The sequence below is a fragment of the Microplitis mediator genome, chromosome 8, assembly GCF_029852145.1.
Source record: "Microplitis mediator isolate UGA2020A chromosome 8, iyMicMedi2.1, whole genome shotgun sequence".
Lineage (NCBI taxonomy): Eukaryota > Metazoa > Arthropoda > Insecta > Hymenoptera > Braconidae > Microplitis > Microplitis mediator.
In genome coordinates, this window is record NC_079976.1 from 11,025,013 (window position 1) to 11,045,340 (window position 20,328).

The 20,328-nt window shown below is 27.5% G+C and overlaps 3 protein-coding genes across 4 annotated transcripts; 2 read left to right on the forward strand and 1 right to left on the reverse strand.

Annotated features, from left to right (window-relative positions):
• Positions 1 to 389: 389 nt before the first annotated feature.
• Positions 390 to 3,038, reverse strand: LOC130673761 (3-hydroxyisobutyrate dehydrogenase, mitochondrial). The gene is made up of 6 exons (XM_057478937.1): positions 2,780 to 3,038; positions 2,605 to 2,684; positions 2,369 to 2,547; positions 1,047 to 1,379; positions 848 to 974; positions 390 to 785 (listed from the first exon to the last, which is right to left on the reverse strand). Exons 1-6 carry the CDS (start codon positions 2,820 to 2,822, stop codon positions 594 to 596), a joined length of 954 nt encoding a protein of 317 aa, XP_057334920.1. The 5' UTR covers positions 2,823 to 3,038; the 3' UTR covers positions 390 to 593.
• Positions 673 to 12,190, forward strand: LOC130673760 (uncharacterized). 2 transcript variants are annotated; one of them, XM_057478935.1, is made up of 10 exons: positions 673 to 791; positions 7,236 to 7,421; positions 7,519 to 7,673; positions 9,894 to 9,990; positions 10,054 to 10,117; positions 10,534 to 10,958; positions 11,086 to 11,176; positions 11,238 to 11,393; positions 11,475 to 11,558; positions 11,639 to 12,190. In XM_057478935.1, exons 1-10 carry the CDS (start codon positions 775 to 777, stop codon positions 11,978 to 11,980), a joined length of 1,617 nt encoding a protein of 538 aa, XP_057334918.1. In that variant the 5' UTR covers positions 673 to 774; the 3' UTR covers positions 11,981 to 12,190. The 2 variants fall into 2 exon arrangements, with proteins under 2 accessions (XP_057334918.1, XP_057334919.1); XM_057478936.1 differs by having other exon boundaries at positions 10,726 to 10,958.
• A 1,123-nt stretch (positions 12,191 to 13,313) lies between these two features.
• LOC130673176 (uncharacterized) lies at positions 13,314 to 20,322 on the forward strand. Its single transcript, XM_057478118.1, has 8 exons — positions 13,314 to 13,483; positions 13,704 to 13,833; positions 14,669 to 14,762; positions 17,942 to 18,057; positions 18,179 to 18,412; positions 18,487 to 18,692; positions 18,759 to 18,827; positions 20,124 to 20,322. Exons 1-8 carry the CDS (start codon positions 13,462 to 13,464, stop codon positions 20,270 to 20,272), a joined length of 1,020 nt encoding a protein of 339 aa, XP_057334101.1. The 5' UTR covers positions 13,314 to 13,461; the 3' UTR covers positions 20,273 to 20,322.
• The last annotated feature ends 6 nt before the right edge of the window (positions 20,323 to 20,328 follow it).

Sequence of the window (20,328 nt, forward strand, 5' to 3'; positions counted from 1 at the left end):
GTGAGTTTTTCGGAAAAAAATTCAAAGTATTGCCATTTTAGCGCATGTACATTGGCGCGAAAATTCAATTTTTGTTAGTATAAAAAATTCTTTGAATTATAGTGCCAATTTAGTTGAAAATTTTAAATTAAAAAACAAAGTTTATTAGGAAACTAAAAATGGTTGTAGATTATTAATAAATTCTACATACATTTTTTATTTAGTAATTAAATTAAATAAAAAAATTTTTATAGACAAGGTTGAATTAAAAAAATTTTTTTTATTGAAACATCAAAAGTTTTTGGATAAAAATTTTTTCTTTTAATAACGCTGGTAATTTAATTTTTTTAATGATTAGATATTTTATTGGTTTATTTTAAAATACAATTAGATTTTTAAAAAAATTTCTGTCTAAATTGTAGAAAAAAATTCTTAATTTTTTTATATTTTTCTTAAACTGATAAATGTATTAGATAAAATAATTTATATAAATAATAATTATATAAAATTGAACTAAAATATTGTAAAATATAAAATATAAAATATAAAAAATATCTGGAAGCCCAAACTAATTAGTTACTGATACATTTAAGTGTAATTTAAAATAATCAAAACTAATTATTGTAATTACTTTGTTTTAAATATTTATAAACAATACTAAAATCTTTGTCTTTTAGGCCATGAGTCATCAGAATACGATAAATTTGATGAGCCAAAGAGCCCAAAGGTATCGGAGTATTGGACCGAGTCGCTGCTGCTTGAGCTAGACCTAGATCTTTAGTCATCAATGAGGTCATGAATCCTCCCTACAAGTAATTAATAATTAATATTCAATATTTAAGTAATAAAATTAATTAAAAGACAGTACTTGATAATCATTAGAACTAGGAACAGTAGATATAATTCCAGGAACCGGTGGATAAATTTCTGAAGACCAACAGCGCCCGGTACTGGTATTTAATATACTTGTCATCACTTTGGGATCAAGTCCCAGCCTTTAATTTATTTTAAAATAAGTACAGTTTCAATTGTAAAATTTTATAAAACAATAATCATAATAATAATACCTGTCGGCTAGATTAACTACTTCGGAAACTCCAATCATGCTGATAGCCAGCAGCATGTTGTTGCACAATTTGGCAACTTGACCCATTCCAACGTCACCACAATGAACAACTCGACTTCCCATGGCTTCTAGAAGACTTTTAGCTCGTTCGTATTCAGATTTTTCACCTCCGACCATAAAAGTTAGCGTGGCATCACGTGCTCCAACAACTCCACCTGATACTGGACCATCGATAAATTTAGCTCCGTTTTTTATTGTTTCTACGGATACTTTTTGAGACACTGATGGGTCTATTGTACTACTGTCTATAAATAATGTGTCCTTTTTTGCTGTGCTATTTAAAAAAAAACGTAATTAGATATTTTCAATTAAACTTTTTTTTCTATAAAATTTATGACAAGTGAGAGCGGAAAAATAAAAAATTTAGTGTATTTTTTAAAAAATTACGGGAATTGATAGAAATAAATTATAAAAATTTTATGAATTTTCAAAGATAACTGTCCTGGAAATTTAATAAAATTTATTTATTTTATATGAATATTGATTTGTTTACATAATTAAAAAAATTAAATCATAATTTTTAGCGAAAATACAAGGTGACTATTTAAAAATATATATGTGATTAATCAAAACAGTGGCTTAAATTTAAATTTTAAAATACAGCTTTAACTTTTTTTTATAAACCTTATTTAGTTTTTGATAATTGTAAGATTATTAAATTTATCGTATTTAAAAAATAATTATACATAAAAGAAACAATTATTTAAATGAAATACAATAAAATAAACTTTGATATTAATTTTTATGACATTTATCATTTGAAAAGTTAAAATTATGCGAAAATAAAATAAATAAACAAGTTAATTTTTAATGATATTTATATTTTATATTTATGATGGATTTAAACTTGTTAATAACTTAATGTAATTTGCATTTAATTTCCAGGAAAATTTTTAACAATATAGGCCTTGGATCGAGAAATTCTAAAAATTTTGGAATCAGCTTTCAAATGTAGAAATAATAATTAATGAAAAAAAAAGAGAATTAAAGTTACATGTAAATAGATGGAACCGAGTTCGAAGTAAAGGTTGCTGTCTAGTAATGATTAATTATGTATCGGAATTTCAATGAAAATTTTATCATTGTACATTTTCACAATAAGTGACTATAAAAATATGGAGAAAAAAAAAGGACACAAGAAACTTATTTTAGATGATAGCGAAAAAAAAGTCGACGGACAAAAAATAAAAGTTAAAAAAATGTCTGTTTTAGAATGAAATTCCCTCTACAATATTTATAAATAATAATTAATTCATCGACTACCTTAATAAACCATCTTTCCCCGTATATGAATCCCATACATGATCATTAGTAGGCAGCATCGTAATAACAACTTGTGAATTTTTTGATAACTCAGCAGCACTTTTAGCTTCAATTGCTCCCGCTTCAATTAAATTCTTCATCGCTGTTTTATTTACATCATAAACTGTTAATTTGTATCCCTAAAAAATGATAATAATAATTTATAAAAATTAATAACAATAATAACTATACGATACCTTTTTTATTAAATTTGTCGCCATATAATTTCCCATATTGCCGAGACCCACGAATCCGACATTTGAAAAGTAACGACGACCTGTGTTAATTTATTTATTATTTTATTTCATTATCTGTCTGATGAATATTCATTATTATTATTATTTATAATTAATAATAATTGTTTATATTTACCAACAGGTCTCCGTAGCACGTGCAAAAAATTAAGGACCGCCATGATTTAAAAATATGTTGGGAATAAAAAATGAAATAAAACGCGAATGAGAAAGTTTTTTTTTAAACGCTGACCCAGTTTATTTGAATTTATAATTTATTCAACACAAACGCTGATTTTTATCGCTTCTTTTAGTTGATTGAACTTTAAACAAGCGTGCAAATGATTAAGTTTTAGTTACAACTTTATTTTAATACTACAATTCGATATATTTTATTTATTAATAATTTTTTAAGCAAATAAAAAAAATAATAATTTATGATTAGATAAGAATTGCTACGCTCTAAAAGCCATTAATATTTATCTTTATATATATATATATATATATATATATATATATATATATATATATTGTGCAAAAATGATAATAATTGTTACAAACGGGTGAATTTATTATTGCGAAATAAAAAGTTAATAAATGAGCAATTGACAGTTGGGAAAATAACGAGGGTTTGAGTAAGCGATTTTTTTATTTTTATTTACGCGATTACTCGCGATGGAATTGAGCAATTTTAATGACTTTTTTTCATTTTTATCGACTTAGAAGGAATAAGATTCTGGAGAGAAAGTTTTTAATAATCGACATATAAAATAATATTTATAAGTAATTATTGAGAAAAAAATTTTTTTTTGTGAAAAAAAATGGAACTTAAGAAACAAAAAAAGTTTATCTCTTCTTACAAATTATTAAATTTAATTGCTCTCGATTTTTTCATTAATCAAATAAATTCCTGAAAAAAAAAAATTATTACAAGTTGTCTCCCATACTCGAAAAAAAAATTTAGACTAAGGTTGATCCGACGGGCCAAAATTTACCGCTGTTTTCAAAAGCTCCTTGAGCTCGAAAACATTATTGTGAATGCATTTTCGGCATCGACAGTACTCTTGACTGCATTTTTTTTTTTTTTTTTGATGTCTCAACTGAAATAAAGTTATGTATTGCATTAAACTATGAAAATTAAAAAAATCTAAAGTAATTGAAAAACATGAAACCATTAATTTTTATGTCCAATTACTCTTAAGAAGACACATGGATTTGGGCAGAGTTAAATGGAATTAATCACAATAAACTGTAAAAGAAGTTTTGAATTTGACCATAAAATCAAAATATGAAATATCCTACAAATAAAATTCAGAGAAAATTACTTTCTTGAATGTTTTGTTGACGATAGATTCTAAAGTAACGAATCGATTGCAATAAATAATACAGTGATTAGAAGAGACGGTGAAGGTACAGATCTGGTATATTTTTTGAAATATTTAGAGCATCATCCTATGACGTATCTAGGGAAAATTGTTATTTTAAAAATTTTTTGGCATCGATATCTCTCGAATGAGTAAACCGTTTTTGATGATCGACACATAGTTATCGATGAGTTTTATCAAGTTTTAGAGCTGATGTGATTTAGAAATTAATATAGGTTCAGTCTTCTCAAAGATATTCAAAAGAAATCGTTTTAGACCATTTCATTTTCTAACGATAACTCTCGAACAACTAAACCGATTGAGACGTTTATTATGGCAATTGACGAATTTTTTCAAGCCCTTAAGTTTATATAATTTTTGAATTAATGAGCTTGGTTATTTCAAAGATATTTGGAAAAAAAAAAAATTGGTCTATCGTTTGACCCTGCGGGCCTGCCCTAAAACTTCCCGCTGTTTTCGAGCTCGAGAAGCTTGAAAACATTGTTGTGAATACATTTTTGAGCTCGAAAATACTTTCGTATGCCATTGTTTTCGAAAAAAACCGTTCTTGAGCATTTTTTGTCCAGCTATATCTCGCAAACGAATTAACCGATTTTGATGAATGAGGCGGCAATCGACGTATTTTATGGAGTTCTAGAGCTGATTAGATTTTGGAACTATTTAGTTCAGTTGTTTCAAAGATATTCGCAAAAAAACTGTTTTTTACCATTTCTTTCTCCCCCGATATCTGTCGAACAAATTAACCGATTGAGATGGCTAAGGCGGCAATCGACGCGTTTTATCAAATTCTAGAGCTGGTTAGATTTTGAAGTCGATCGTTCAAGTCGCTTCTGAGAAATCACTAAAAAACTAAAAAAAAAAATTTTTTTTTTTTCGTAATTTGCCAATATTTTCGAGTCTACTTGATCAAATGATCTGAAATTTTCACGATAGTTGACGGCTAACAAGCTCTTTCGATTGCCGCCTTAACAATCCAAATCGATCCATTAGTTAAAAAGTTACAAAGAGTTTACACACACACACACACACACACACACACACACACACACACACACACACACACACACACACACACATACACTCGGACATCATTCTGAAAATAGTCAGAATAGCTTCCTAGGACCTCAAAACGTCGATATCTGATGAAAACTTGATTTTCGAAAATCGGGGTGAAAACCATAACTTCCCGAATTTTTGAAAATTTACAATTTTCTTAGCGGGAAGTTAAAAAAAAAAAAAAAAACCATTTATTAGCATTTTTACTATATCTTTCTACAACGATATTTTTCAAACGGATCAACCGATTGAGATAGTTGAGGTAAAAAAAACTAAAAACAAAAGTTTTTTTTTTCTATATTTCTTATTTTTCTCAGTCTATTCAATCGAATGATCTGAAATTTCCAGGAAAGTTTACGGCTGACAAGCGCTTTCGATTGCCGCAAAACCATCTATATCGGTTAATTCATTGAAAAATCATTAAAAGCTTACACACACACATACAAACATTCAGACATCATTCGACATCTGCTGAAATTCACATTTTCGAAAATCGAGGTAAATGCAATAATTTCCCGAATTTTTTGAAAATTTTGGATTTTCTTAGTGGGACTTTTTACTATTTATAATCATTTTTCCATTGATCGATTTGGAAATAAACATTAAAACGAACAAAACATCTAGATTAAATCAACAAACCGTCCGATGTATTTTTAATTTACATTCTCGTGTTGTAAATAATAACAACAACAACAACAACTATAACATCAAACCAAACACGTAATGTTTAAATTAGCAATGATAACAATAATTTATCCTAACATGTGTGTACACAATAAACTACAACTACCTTTTATCGCAAAATTAATCATGTTTCGTGACACACATTTCTCTACAATTTACCTGCGCGTTATTCATTACTTTGCAACATTATCCCTATAATTTATCTATCAAAAAAACAAACAACGAACATCCAATTTTAAACTCAACCCTTCATTCATTTAACTCTCACTTTAGTTCACGGACAATTAATTCTCATTAAATATGCGGAGTCTTCGTTACTCAATTATATACTTATTTTTGTTATTAATAATAATAAAATTATTTTATACTCGCAGTGAAAATATTTACGTTAATAAAGATCGTAGCTGGATTTCAGATAAAGATTTTGAGTTAATTATAAAATTTTCATTCCCTTACTCCAGATGTAATAATATTTTTATTGACAATGGTAATTATTTATATTTGATAACAACAAATATGTGATTAATTATACAAAATATTTATATTAATTTATTATTAAAAATTTAATAGAGGATCCGAATGCAAATATTATATTTAATAAATTTATAAAAATATATGAATTTGATTATTATGTAAAATATCGGTCGCATGAATGTCAAGGATATTTTTTAGTTTCTTCTTCTGTTGATGTATTATGTATGGCCATTAAGAAGTAAGTTTATTAATTATTAATTGAATATTGAAGCACTTTGATATTTTAGAGAATTAAATTTAATCATAAATTTATGAATATTAAAAGTGAATATAAATGATGAATAAAATTGATTTTTTTAATGGACCCTAAATTTCATTTTTGTATGCCAATTATTTTTTTATTTTATTTTTTAACGCTAGTAATTTTTAAATTTAATTAACTAGATAGAGATCAATTGGCAGTAATTTATTTTATTTAGGGTATTGGGATTGGTTTTTATAAATTAGTTACTTGATATTTTTAGGATTAATTTGAATTTATTTTAAAAAGATTAAGGGCAAATACAAATGAAGACTAAAATTTATAGCTTCATATGCTGATAGACTAATTATTTTTCTAAATAAATTTCATTTATTTGAAAAAAATTCAATATTTTAATTTATATTTGTTTATTCAAATAATTTAGAAACAAATATTGAGCTCGAAAACAACGAAAAGTTTCGGAACTCACCCGCAGAGTCAACTAGTTGCCAGGTTTTTTTTCTTTGTTATAATTTTGAATTGTAAGTTATAATTTTATTTTTTCGGTTTTCCAAGAAATAAAATATCCGATTATAGAAAGTAATCTATGAATATATATAGTGAATATTTACATATAATTGTGTATAAATTTTTTATCTATCAATGAGTTAAATAAAATATTAATAATTACTGTCTTTAATTGGGTCTACCTATTATTTTAATATTTTATGTGTATGATATTTAAAATATTTCAGAATTCCCACAAAAATATCAACATCAGAAATTTTAATTATAATAAACGACCAAGTCGATAATAATTCATCCGAATTATTAAACGTTACCCTTTACAAACATTCAAACGTTAATGTAATTTCAAAATCATACATGTGGTCCTTGTCTGAAAATTATTTATTTCCTCGTCACTTTAAACGCATCTCCAGGTGATTAATAATTAGATGTAATAAGCAATAAATAGTTGTATTTATCAGTATTATGATTTGTTGAAATATGCATAATAATTATAATTAACGATTACAGGATCGAAGAAATGAGACATCAAAGTGGTATCGTTGATTTACAAGGCCGCGAATTACAAGTCGCGGCATTTTATAATCCACCTTTATGTTATCTTCAGACAACAGTAAATAAAACAGTTGATGGAATTGAAGGAGAATTTTTTACTGCAAAATATAGTAATTTTATTAATCAACAATTATTACAATAATTTACATTAATATCAGTTTATTTGATAAATAATTACATAACTGAGAGTTTTAATTTGAAATTATAAAAATTTTTGAGCTAACAATTCTTCCACGTCTTGTGATTGGTATCTCTGATTAGAAAATACGATTAATGATGATTAAAAACGATAAAAAATTTAATTATCATCAATTGTCTGTAATAATCATAATCATCATGGTTTTTAATTTTAATCATATTTAATCATCAAAAGATGATATATTATTTCACGATTAAAAACGATTCATGATGATTGAAAATTTCTAATCGTCATAGAGGAAGGGGGGCAAAATGGGCCCCTCAGAAAAACGGGCCTATATCCTTAATGGTTCTCACTTGTTCTACTTCTTTCTAGCCCCTTACCATGTTTTTGGTCTTAATATGCCGCGTCTGTTGAAAATTAAAAATCTTTAAATTTGGGGCAAAATGGGCCCCCCAAAAAAAAGTTTTAATATTTAATTTTTTTACCCTTTTTACTTTTTCTACTCTTCTGCCATGTATTCGTAATTAATATGCTCCAAAAATTAAAAATTGGGGTAAAATGGGCCCTCTAACCCGGAATGCGGAGTGAATGAATTTTTAATTATTCACTCCTCTCGGAGTAAAATTCACCCCGGAGGGGAGTTTTACAAATATTGTTAATAAAATATAACTCCACTAAGTAAAATCGAAATAAAAATTCACGTATTACATTACTGATCAACCGATACGCACACGCACACGCACATACACCCGAACACACACACGCACATATTCGCACACATACGCACATATTCGCACACATACGCACATATTTGCACACACCCGAACACACGCACCCACACAAGCGTATACACACCCAAACACATTCGCAGGAACGCACACACCCGAACACACACACGCACACATTTGCACACTCGCACGCGCACTCATGCACGCACACACATCCACAGACACGGCACACACAGACACTCGCACTCGTACACACACGCTGTTTAACAATTTAATATAAATTAATTCAAATGTTAAAACTCCGGATCGGAGTGAATTGGGAGTGAAATAAAATCCGCATCACTCCGAGATCACTCCGCTAAAAAAAAACTCCCTATTCACTCCGCATGCGGAGTGATTTTTTTTAAAACTTCGGAACTTGAGTGGTGGAGTGAATTCGGATTTAATTTCAATCCGGATTCACTCCGGATTTTTTACAGTACATCAAGGAAGGAAAGTAGGTCATTCCAAACCGAGTGTATAATTGTCTATCCGAGCCGGAGGCAAGGGTGGCAAACACTTAAATTGGGATTTCCTACACGGGAAAAAAATTACAGTTTAATTTTCGATGCTAACATCGTAATTTGTCCTATTGATTATTGTAGTGATGGACTATACCTTTAAAATCATAATTTTTATGATGTAGAATTGAAAATTTCATTTAAGAAATAATACTTCAGACAAATAATACAAAGTTTTAAGCTCTCTAGTATAAATTACGATGTGAACATAGTAAAATTTAAAGATAAATTTTAGATATAAGTATTAATGAATAATCGTTCGGGAGTTGGGTCCGAACCCGAGTCCTTTCGAGTGTGAAGTGTCCGACGCACATTAAACGGACGATGGCATAGAGCTTCGGATAGCTCAACTGAAAGAGCACTCGGTGCGGCGTAGTCGACATGGTCTCGGTTCAACTTCCAAATTGTTTTCAAGCTTTGAAAAAAAAAACATTAATTTCAAATTTAAGTTCAGAAAAGTTTTTTATTTAGACGAGTTAAAAGTAAATCACAATCTCAAACACTTTGCAAGGGTTCTTTATTCTTGAATCATTTAATTTGAAAAAAAATTCTGGGGGGGGGGGGGGGGGCATTTTGCCCCCAAATATTTCGAGGCACACAAAATTTTAGGGGGACCAATTTGCTCCCAGGGGCCCATTGTGCTTCTCTCTCCCCTAAATCGTTTATCATCCTCATGTGTAACCAGAAATTGTAATATTATTTTACGATTAAAAACGATTCATGACGATTCAAAATTTCTAATCATCGTGAATGGTTTTTAATCCTCGAGTAAATTCCGCAATTTATGGTGGAATACTTATATCTGCTGTAAAATACCGCAAATTACGGTAGACTTCCGGAATTTTTCGTATATTCCCATAATTCAGATCCGCCAGGGATATAACGAATAATTTATTTTAGAAAATGAAGTTGATGGTGTCGAAACAAAATTATTTATCATTATCGCTGAAAGATTAAATTTTAAATGGCTTATACGTAAACCTAATGGTCATTACAGGTAACTATTAACTTAATTAATATAATCTATTAATTACCACTAATTATAATTAATACATTGTAGATATGGAAGACCAAATGGAACAGATTGGAATGGAGGAATGATTGGTCAACTATTTCGTAATGAAGTAAATTAACCTACAAATAAATTAATTTAATAAATTAAATATAGATAGGAAGGGCAGACGAAACGGGACCAGGGAGGCAAAATGGACCACTCCAACAATTTAGTTAAAAATAGTTTATAACCGTCCCGAGTCAAAAAACAAATTCAGATTTAAGTTTCAAAGTTGTCAATGAGGTTTTTGAGGATTGATTTAGAATTTTAAGATTGACTCTTATCATCCGTTTGTACACAATTTTGAGTGTCACAAATTTTTTTTTAGGAATTTTTCAGTGGTTTAAGTTGCCGTTAACAAAAAATTCAGTTTTGCGGGCAAATGGTACCCCCTAAAAAGATGAAAAAAAATTTTTTTTTTTTATTTTAGGGAGTACCCCGTTGCCCCCCACCCTCCGACCCTATAATTCATTTTTTTTCCTATAGATAGATATTGCATTCAGTGGAGTTTGGTTAAAACACGACCATTATCGATACGTTAATTTAACAAAACCATGGTACCAATTATTTATAAATTTTTTGGTTCCTCGACCAAAACCAGAAACAAGTTTTTGGGCGCTGCTTCGTCCATTGTCTCTGGGAGTCTGGATGGGGATTTTAGGAATTATATTTCTTCAGAGTCTCAATGTGTACATCAAAGCCTGGATAAATCCTTACATGGAACCGCGATACAGAAGTTATATTACCACTTTAATTGAATTAATCGCTCGGCTAGTGGGTACTTGGGCGCCACAAAGAATCAGTGGGTTAAAAATTCAAACTCAATTGTGGCATATGGCGGGTGTGCTTGTCGTTACTGCTTATTCTAGTAGTTTAGCTGCCAGATTAACATTTCCTGACTATGAAGATCGGTAATTATTTAATTATAATTAAATAATAAATATTAATAATTATTAATTAATATTGAACAACTTTTAATGGGAAGCATTAGATAGTGCTTTACGATCACCAAATTTATTTATTTATTATTTTTCTAAGAATCGATAGACTGGATCAGTTTATTGAAAAAAATCTTACATGGGGTAGAGAAGGTCCTGTACCAAAATTTGACGATTATTTTAATTTAAATGTAAGTTGTTATTGTTTTATAATTTAATTTTTTTTTTATACTTTTACGTTAAATTTATTAGGATAAATATGCAAGTCAATTTCCGGATAAATTTAAATCAGAATTTTCACAACAAGAGCGTCACGAAAAAATAAAACAAGGAAATTATGCAATAGTCGGACGTATGATTGACTCGATATTTTTTCCAGAAAATAACATCAGCGGCTCTGACCTCAGGGTAAAAAAAAAAAATTTTTTTTTTAAAATAAAAAAGAATAAATAATTGGCAATTAAATAAATTAATAAAAATAATTTATAGAATTACAGAGTAATGAAAGAATCAGTAAGTGATTATTACGTTACATTTGCAGTAAAACCTTGGCTCGTTAAATCATTTGACAAAGTAATATAATTATAAATAATTAATTGATTAATTGTTGAAATATTTCATAAATAATAACTATTATTAAAACTATTAATCAGGTGATTTTGTGGTTAAAAGAAACAGGACTCTCTGTTTATCATTTACAAGATGTTATTTATAGACGAACACCTCTACATCTACGAGAAGTATTAATTGAACGTGACATTGAAACCCAAGAAGCTAAAGCTCTACGTCTACTTCCTCTAAGCGCCGGATTTGCATTTTTATTTTTCGGTCTTTTTATTTCTTTTGTTGTATTTTGTTTTGAATTAAAATCATTTTATCGCGGTTCTTTGTTAATGGCAATTATAAACATCAAGACAAAAAAAAAACCGTTTAAAAAAATTAAGAAAATTTTTAAACGCCTGAAGTTAAAACGATTGAGATCTGGACAAAAATAAATGTGTAAAGTTTTATGGAATTTTAATTTCATTGGAAACATTTTTGTTCAAGAATTTTGAAAATTAATTTGTGAGATAGGAATTTAATTTTATTGGGTATTATTTATTTTATTGATTTTAATTATAAAGTAATTAGATTTCATGAATAAAATATAAATATATAGCAATTGTGAATTTACGAAAATTAGTAAATTCTTTTGCATTAAATAAACGGAGTTTTCTAATAGTGTTTTAATAGAATCGAATTGATTATGTAAAAACTTCGAATTATTTGTAAATTTTCGAATTATTAAAAAAAACTCAAATTGTTAAGAAAATTTTACTTATGCGAAAAATTCGAATTAATCAAATATTTAAAAATTAACGATTGATTATAATGTTTCAGATTATTCTATTTGAATATTAATATTCAACTTTGCAACATTAATTCATAATTTAAAATTATTTGCACATCTCTATTAAATACATTAAAAATACTAACGTAATTATTAATAATAAATTCCACTTTTTGCTACTATACATAAATTTTCAATATTCTATTTTTTTGTGATAATGACTTGAATAAATAATTAGATTACACTGTAAAAAAGCGGTGTTAAAATGAACTGATATCAATGAAAATATGCTACTCAGCGGTATTATCCAACCGATGTTAAAAGAATTCAACTTCTGATACTTCAAATATAGAACCGATTTTTTTTAACATCGGGAAAAATTTAAACAACGCTACCCGTGTTAATTTAACATCGATAATGTTAACACCGGTTTTTTACAGTGTAGTCTTTTAAGTTCTTCATATCAAATATATATTGATATAACTTTAAACATTATTTTTTCTCGGTAATAAAAATATAGAACAAAATTAGAACACTTATTAGTTTATCGGTCGATAAAAATTAAGAAATTGAATACCATTAATTATTAATGAGATAAAAAATAAACCTTGAAGGTGAGTTACTCATTAAACTCAAATAAATAACATATTTTAAATTATTGATTAATGCACATTATCATGTCACGTGGCTGTTTAATGTATCATTAAAATTACGTGTAACAAATAAAAAAAATTCATTATAATTCTTAGTGTATTTGATGATTGATAACAACATTACCGTAATTTTTTTAAATTATTTAATCGTTGATATGAATCATAAATAATTTGCGCGAGTTTGTATCTTTACTAAAAAAAAGTAATTCGCTTTGCAATAAAAATACCGGTTTCACTATAGTGTATGTTATTATCTGCAGTAGCAAACCGTAAAGTCATCTTAAATGTATATGTGTATATATATATAGACTGACATGAAAGATGCGAATAAAAAAATAGACTTTGTCGCCAGTTTACTACTCGGGTTACTTTAATTCGCTCAGTCTATCGCGGAAGTTTTAACTTGCATCAATAATATTTTGTTTCTTCGTTTATTATTGTAGTGTTTGTTTGTTTTTTCCTAAAATATTAATTTATTAATAATTAATTGAAAATGCTGAGAAAAAAATTAAATGGTAATTATTTATAATTATTGTATTGTTACAAAAGAATATTACGAAAATTTTATAAGAAATTTATTAGACATTAATAATAACGCGCTAAAATATTTTATATATTTATATCAAATGCTGGGAAGTACAAGAGGGAACAAATTTTGGAAGATCTATTTATTATTTTATATTTTTACATGGGATTATTGATGTATCAATATGTATTTTTTTTTTTATATTGTAGTGTCACCATCAGAAAGTATTGATGATCATTTAAATAATTTAATGTCAGATAAAAATAATATTGAATCAAATTTTAGTAATGTCACGAAAGAAAATTTGCCTGATTGGTATGACGAAAAATTATTTAAACTGTAAGTTTATTTTCAAATTATTTTATTAAAATTATTTTTTAATGGCTTAATTATGATTTTTTTTTATTATAAAAAAAAATTTATTGTAAATTATAATTATATTCATAAATAACATTTACTATGTATAATTGTGGAATTTTCTTAATAAATTTAATTAAGCATAAACAAACGTCGATTTTTCGCTTCTTGAATACCACGAGTGAAATTCGAAACCGCGTCCGAATTTTTATGAGGTATTTTATTGAGCCCATTGTAATTTTGACTTTGTTTGGAAAATTGAATTATCCCTAACGGACCCAAATTACGGTAAATTACGGTAATCCACCGTAAAATACCGATTTACCGTAAATTACCGTAATTTACGGTGGATTTACCGTAAAATACGGAAATACGGTAATCCACGGTAAATTACGGTAATTCGGTAATCCACCCGAATTTTTTTACGGTAGATTTATCGTATTCGACGGTAAATTTACGGTATACCCGCCGTAATTTACGGTAATCCACCGTAAAGTACCGATTTACCGTAAATTACGGTGGATTTACCGTAATTTACGGTAAATCTACTCGAATTTTACGGTATTCTACGGTAGATTTACGGTAAAAATACCGTGAATTTACGGTAACTCAGGTCTGCTAGGGTATAACTATATAAATTAATAATTGAGAACTTGATATAAAGGGTGAACATAATTTATTTTAGTTTAATATAACAATTATTAATGAATTAATTATAGAATTAAATATTTAAAAGCCAGTAAAAAATTTTGAAGTAGAGCTGTTTTATAATAAATTATACCAATAATTAATTTAATTAATAATATTTATTATTCAGAGGACAAGATTACTATAATAGAAATGTATTATCGTTGAGTGCCGCAGCACTATCTGGATTAATAACTGTTCTAACAATACCAACAACTCTGGATGTAAGATAATTATTGTAAATATTTAAAATTAATAATTATTAATTTTGTTAACAATTTGTAAAAATAAATTATTACATATACGTTTTGAAATTAACTTAAAAGTATGAACAAACAATAGTTTTAGTTCATTTAGATCTACAACAAGATCGCGGATAAAAAACAAAACCCGATGAAAAATAATTTTTTATATAATTATATATGAATCTATATATAATCAAATCTGGAAATTCGCCAGATCTGATCACATATAATCATATATAATTATATATAATGATGCATGAACAAATATAGTCATTCATAAAATCTCATTTAAAATATCTGTAAATTATTAATTAAGTTATTAAATTGGGATTTATTGTCTTCATTAATATAAATGTCAGTGATATTTAAATTAAAATAAAACGTATCAACTATCGGCTATAGCTACTGTTTTACTAAAGGGTCATCCATCCAAATGATGTCCCACGTCGATGCTGCGTAACTTTGTTTATAGCTAGATTGTAGTCTGTTCCTCTAATCTACTACATAGTACATAATACATTTATAAATGTGAATAATTCATGACATTGCTTAACTCAAATTATCAAATTGATACATCCTACTTAAATAATGCACCAAATGATGAATGATATACATAACTAAACATATATATATATATATATATCATATCAATAAAGCTTGATCTGATCTAATCATTGATGAGCTTATACATAACTCTATATGAGTTTATATCAATAAAGCCGGATTAGCTTTAATTATATATAGACTTATATGTAATTATATCTGGTCATATATAGGCTTCTATATAATTATACTTAGTCTTGATCAACCAGGTCTGATCAGATATAATTATATCTAGGTTAATATATAATTATATATAATTCCATGTATAATCATATATAATTATATATAATGACATATGATCTCATATATAATCATATATACTCATATATAATTAGATAAAATCATTCTTCATCGGTATGTAAATAACAATATAATATTCTAAATTTGAATTCAAATTGTTGGAAATTTAGATATGGTAATCGTGAATAAAAAACGGATCAATTTATTAAAAAAATGAAAACTTACTTCTTTTCATTAAAAATACGCGCTCTAGGATGTGTCTTCACTCTTAAGAGATTTAGCTTAGACTAACGTATTCTTTTAAGACAGTAGCGAAAAAGAGGCAAACTGAATTTTTCGATCGTAAAGCACACTCTAATGCTTCGCATTAAGAGTCGTGCAATATTATTTAACACTGAGGTCTAACAACCTATCCTCTTTTCCTATAACAAAGATGTCTAAGTTCAAAATATATGTATATATGAGTGCAATATGAAGAAAAACATACTGCCTTGCATTTACTTGGAACATGGGCCTCAAATCTTTCGTTGACCCAAGTACCTATACAAGGTCATAAAATTTGATCCATACTAGTTTTCTTTTTCTCAAGTAAACATATACCTACATATTTTGAACTCAACGTAAGAATATATACTACGACTTGAATGTAACGTTCGAAATAAAATTTTGAACAAAATATTTAGTAGCAAGAAATATTAAATAAAATGTATATTAGAATAAAGATTAAATTTTGTATAGAGAATCCAACACAAATCTAATAAATTTGAAAACTTACAAATAATTTGAATGCAAATTAAATTAATCGAAGAATCTAAAAATAATTCGAAAACTGATAAATAATTCTATTCGAATTAAAAATTGAATATTAATTATTTGATTCGATTTGAAAAAAAGAATCTTTAAAAATAAAAATTTAGTCAATTTTTAATAATAAAAAAAGCTATCTGGCAGCTAAAATGGAAAGTAGATTTTTCTAAAGATGTTCTAGAAATTTTGAATTCTCATTAAAGCAGTAAAACTATCAGTCATTAAAACCATATTTAGAAATTTTCTTGATTTTGTTCAAATTTTCAAGGTATCAAATAAATTAAAAGAAATAGTCAAAACGTTTAGTTTAGAAAAGTTTACTCTACAATTACAACAACAAAAATCTAGACAACGGTTTACCCTGCGGGACACCTTTAAAACTTCCCGCTGTTTTTAAACTTTTTGAGTTCGAAAACATTATTGTAAATGCATTTTCGGCATCGACAATACTCTTGACTGCGTTTTTTTTTTTTTTGAGGTCCTCAACTCAACTCAAGTTATGTATTGCATTAAACTACAAAAATTTAAAAAATCTCAAATAATTGATAAACATGAAACTATCAATTTTTATGTCCGATTGCTCTTAAGAAGACGCATGGATTTGGGCAGAGTTAAATGGAATTAATCACAATAAAGAGTAAAAGAAGTTTTGAATTTGATCGTAAAATCAAAATATGAAATATCCTACAAATAAAATTTAGAAAAAATTACTTTCTTAAATGTTTTGTTGACGATAAATTCTAAAGTAACGAACCGATTGCAATAAATAATTTTTCAATCGTAAAGCACACTGATGTTTCGCATCATAAGTCGTGCAATACATTGATTCAAAGAGACGATGAAGGTACAGATCTGATATAGTTTTTGAAACATTTAGTACATCATATTATGAGGTATCTATGTGAATATTGTTATTTTACAAATTTTTTAGGATCGATATCCCTCGAGAACAAATAAACCGATTTTGATGTTCGATACAGACATGGATGTGTTTTAGCTATTGCAAAACTCAATGCAGTTAATTGAGTTCTAGAGTTTATTTCTTTCTCCAACAATATCTCTTGAAAAAATCAACCGGTTGAAATGGTTCTTGCAGTGACGCGCTTTATTTTCTATATACTGAGAGCCCACTAGATTTTTGAATCAATTGATCAAGTCATTTTTGAGAAATTTAAAAAAAATTTGTTTTTTCGGTATTTTTTAATTATACCGAAATCTATTCAATCGAATGACTTGAAATTTACGGGAAAGTTGATAGCTAACAGGCTCTTTCAATTGCCACAAGAACCACCTAAATCGGCTATTTATTATAGTTACAAAGTTATGGAGAGTTCACACACACACATCACTCATCTATAAAAATAATTAGAATAGCGTATTTTAGAAGCTCAGTACGTCAACATTTGATAAAACCTCGATTTTCTAAAATCGGAGTGAAATCAATAGCTTCCCGAATTTTTCGAAACTCGACAATTTTCATAGCGGAAAGTTAAAAATGAATTTTTCAGATATTAGTATTCACAAAAAGAAGCGGATGTCCTCGTACGGCTTACAAGAGATATTTTGAAACCGTTTTACATATTTATGCATTATATACTTCAGATATTGATGATCCTAATTCAAGGTAAACCGATAAGAATCACTAGATCCTACTTGTTATTCGTATATATATGTATATATAAATATATATGTACATATATTTAAATTATAAATCAACCTCATCTTATGCTTGGATATTGATGCAGATTTTGGAAGTCTTTGAACACAATAAGATGGAAGCACTCGACAAACAGTAAAATAGCTGGTGAAAGAAATGTCGGATATATAACTCAGCGTGATATGGCATTAACTCAATTCGGATTCATTGGATACGCGTTATTAGAACCTCATAAACTGGGTCTTACTAATGAAAAAGAAAGCCGAGAGGGTTTGAATCATTTCTGGCGGGTCATTGGCTATATGATTGATATTTCTAACAAGTAAATTTATTTATATTTTATAAAATAAATTTTTTTCACTTTTTTTGGCTTTTTAATATTTAGTATTTATTTAGAGTCAACATTTGTCGGGATACCGAAGAAGAAACGACGGAACTTTGTCGGAAATTACGGGACCAAGTGTTTACAAAATGGATTGCTGATAAGTCAGAACAGTTTACTCAAATGATTGATGCATTATTGGAAGGATTTTGGTACATTGATATCGCTTTAGATAAAGACGCCATGCTGTACTTTTGGCATGACTTAAATGGACTGACATGTAAGTATTTTTATTTCTTTATTTGCTAAGTAACTGATAAATTAATTAAAAAATTTTTTTTTTTAGATGAAAAACCGTTGAGTTTATACAGCAAACTTAATTATTTGTATCGGCAATCCGTAATTTTTATTCTTGGTAATTTATAAATTCATTTAATCCAAAATTTTTTTACAATCAGCTTTTTTTACTTGTATTCAATTTCCGGCACGGACGCTTCGATCGTTGAAAATTTGTCTTTGATAACTTAAGCATATTTAAAATTTTTTAAAATATAACGAACTAATAGTTATAAGTTATAATTTTTATTTTTGATTGTAGATATAAATTTCTATTGATCAAAATTTATTTTTTGTAAATAGTAACAGCTATTTTTGAATTTATGAACTTTGTTTTGTTATTGAAGTTTACAAAAATATTTTTGTTTTGAATCTGATGCTGTCTCTAGCGGATTGTTTTGAAATTAGGCTGGTGAAAAGGGCTAATTGTGTTTAAAATCATTGAGTTTAAAGGTGCCATACTTTCATCCTACAAAAATTTCTGGACATGTACTGGATCTATTATACGTCAACTTTAACAAAATGCTTGATGTTGATCGCGGAGATTTAAGAAAGGATTTAAACAATGGATCTACCAAAATTAACAAAATTAGAATCAACAATTGTAAATGTACCAAAATCAATAGCGGCGAAAATATGAAACGGCTGTAATATAAATACTACCGAAATGTCTTCCGGCAAAACTTACAAGAGTACAGTTTTAACAACGGCGATTCTGAACATATTACCAAATTAATCAACAGACCGGACAATTGTTGAATGGGTCTGTTGATTAATTTGGTAATATATTCAGAATCGCCGTTGTTAAAACTGTACTCTTGTAAGTTTTGCCGGAAGACATTTCGGAAGTATTTATATTACAGCCGTTTCATATTTTCGCCGCTATTGATTTTGGTACATTTACAATTGTTGATTCTAATTTTGTTAATTTTGGTAGATCCATTGTTTAAATCCTTTCTTAAATCTCCGCGATCAACATCAAGCATTTTGTTAAAGTTGACGTATAATAGATCCAGTACATGTCCAGAAATTTTTGTAGGATGAAAGTATGGCACCCGAGTTTAAATAGTCATATATAATTATATATTTAAAAAATCACTCAATATAAGTAAATATAACTATATAAAAGTAAATATAATTATATTTAGAAGCTTATCTTGACTCGCAATCATATGTTTTTTTATAAGGTAAAACTCATATATTTAATTGGATTATGGGCTATCTATAGTTATATATTTACCTATTATAAAAATTTTTAATAAAAGTATACATATATAATTATATTATACTGTATACAGTGTTTTTTACTCGCGAGGAGTTAATATCAGATTGTAATAAGTTAATTATTAAATAATTAATAAAATATAAATTTCAGGTGTTCCAATTATAGGACAACTAGTAAGAACTGGTTTCAATAATTATTTAAAATTAAACTATTGGTTTTTGGAACGTTGGCCTATCATGGCATGGATTAAATTTGGTAAAGAAGATAGTAAAATAAATTTATATCCGATAACAACCTAATTATTTATAAAATAACTTATTAATTAAAAAAGAAAATAAATAAACGATACGAGTAA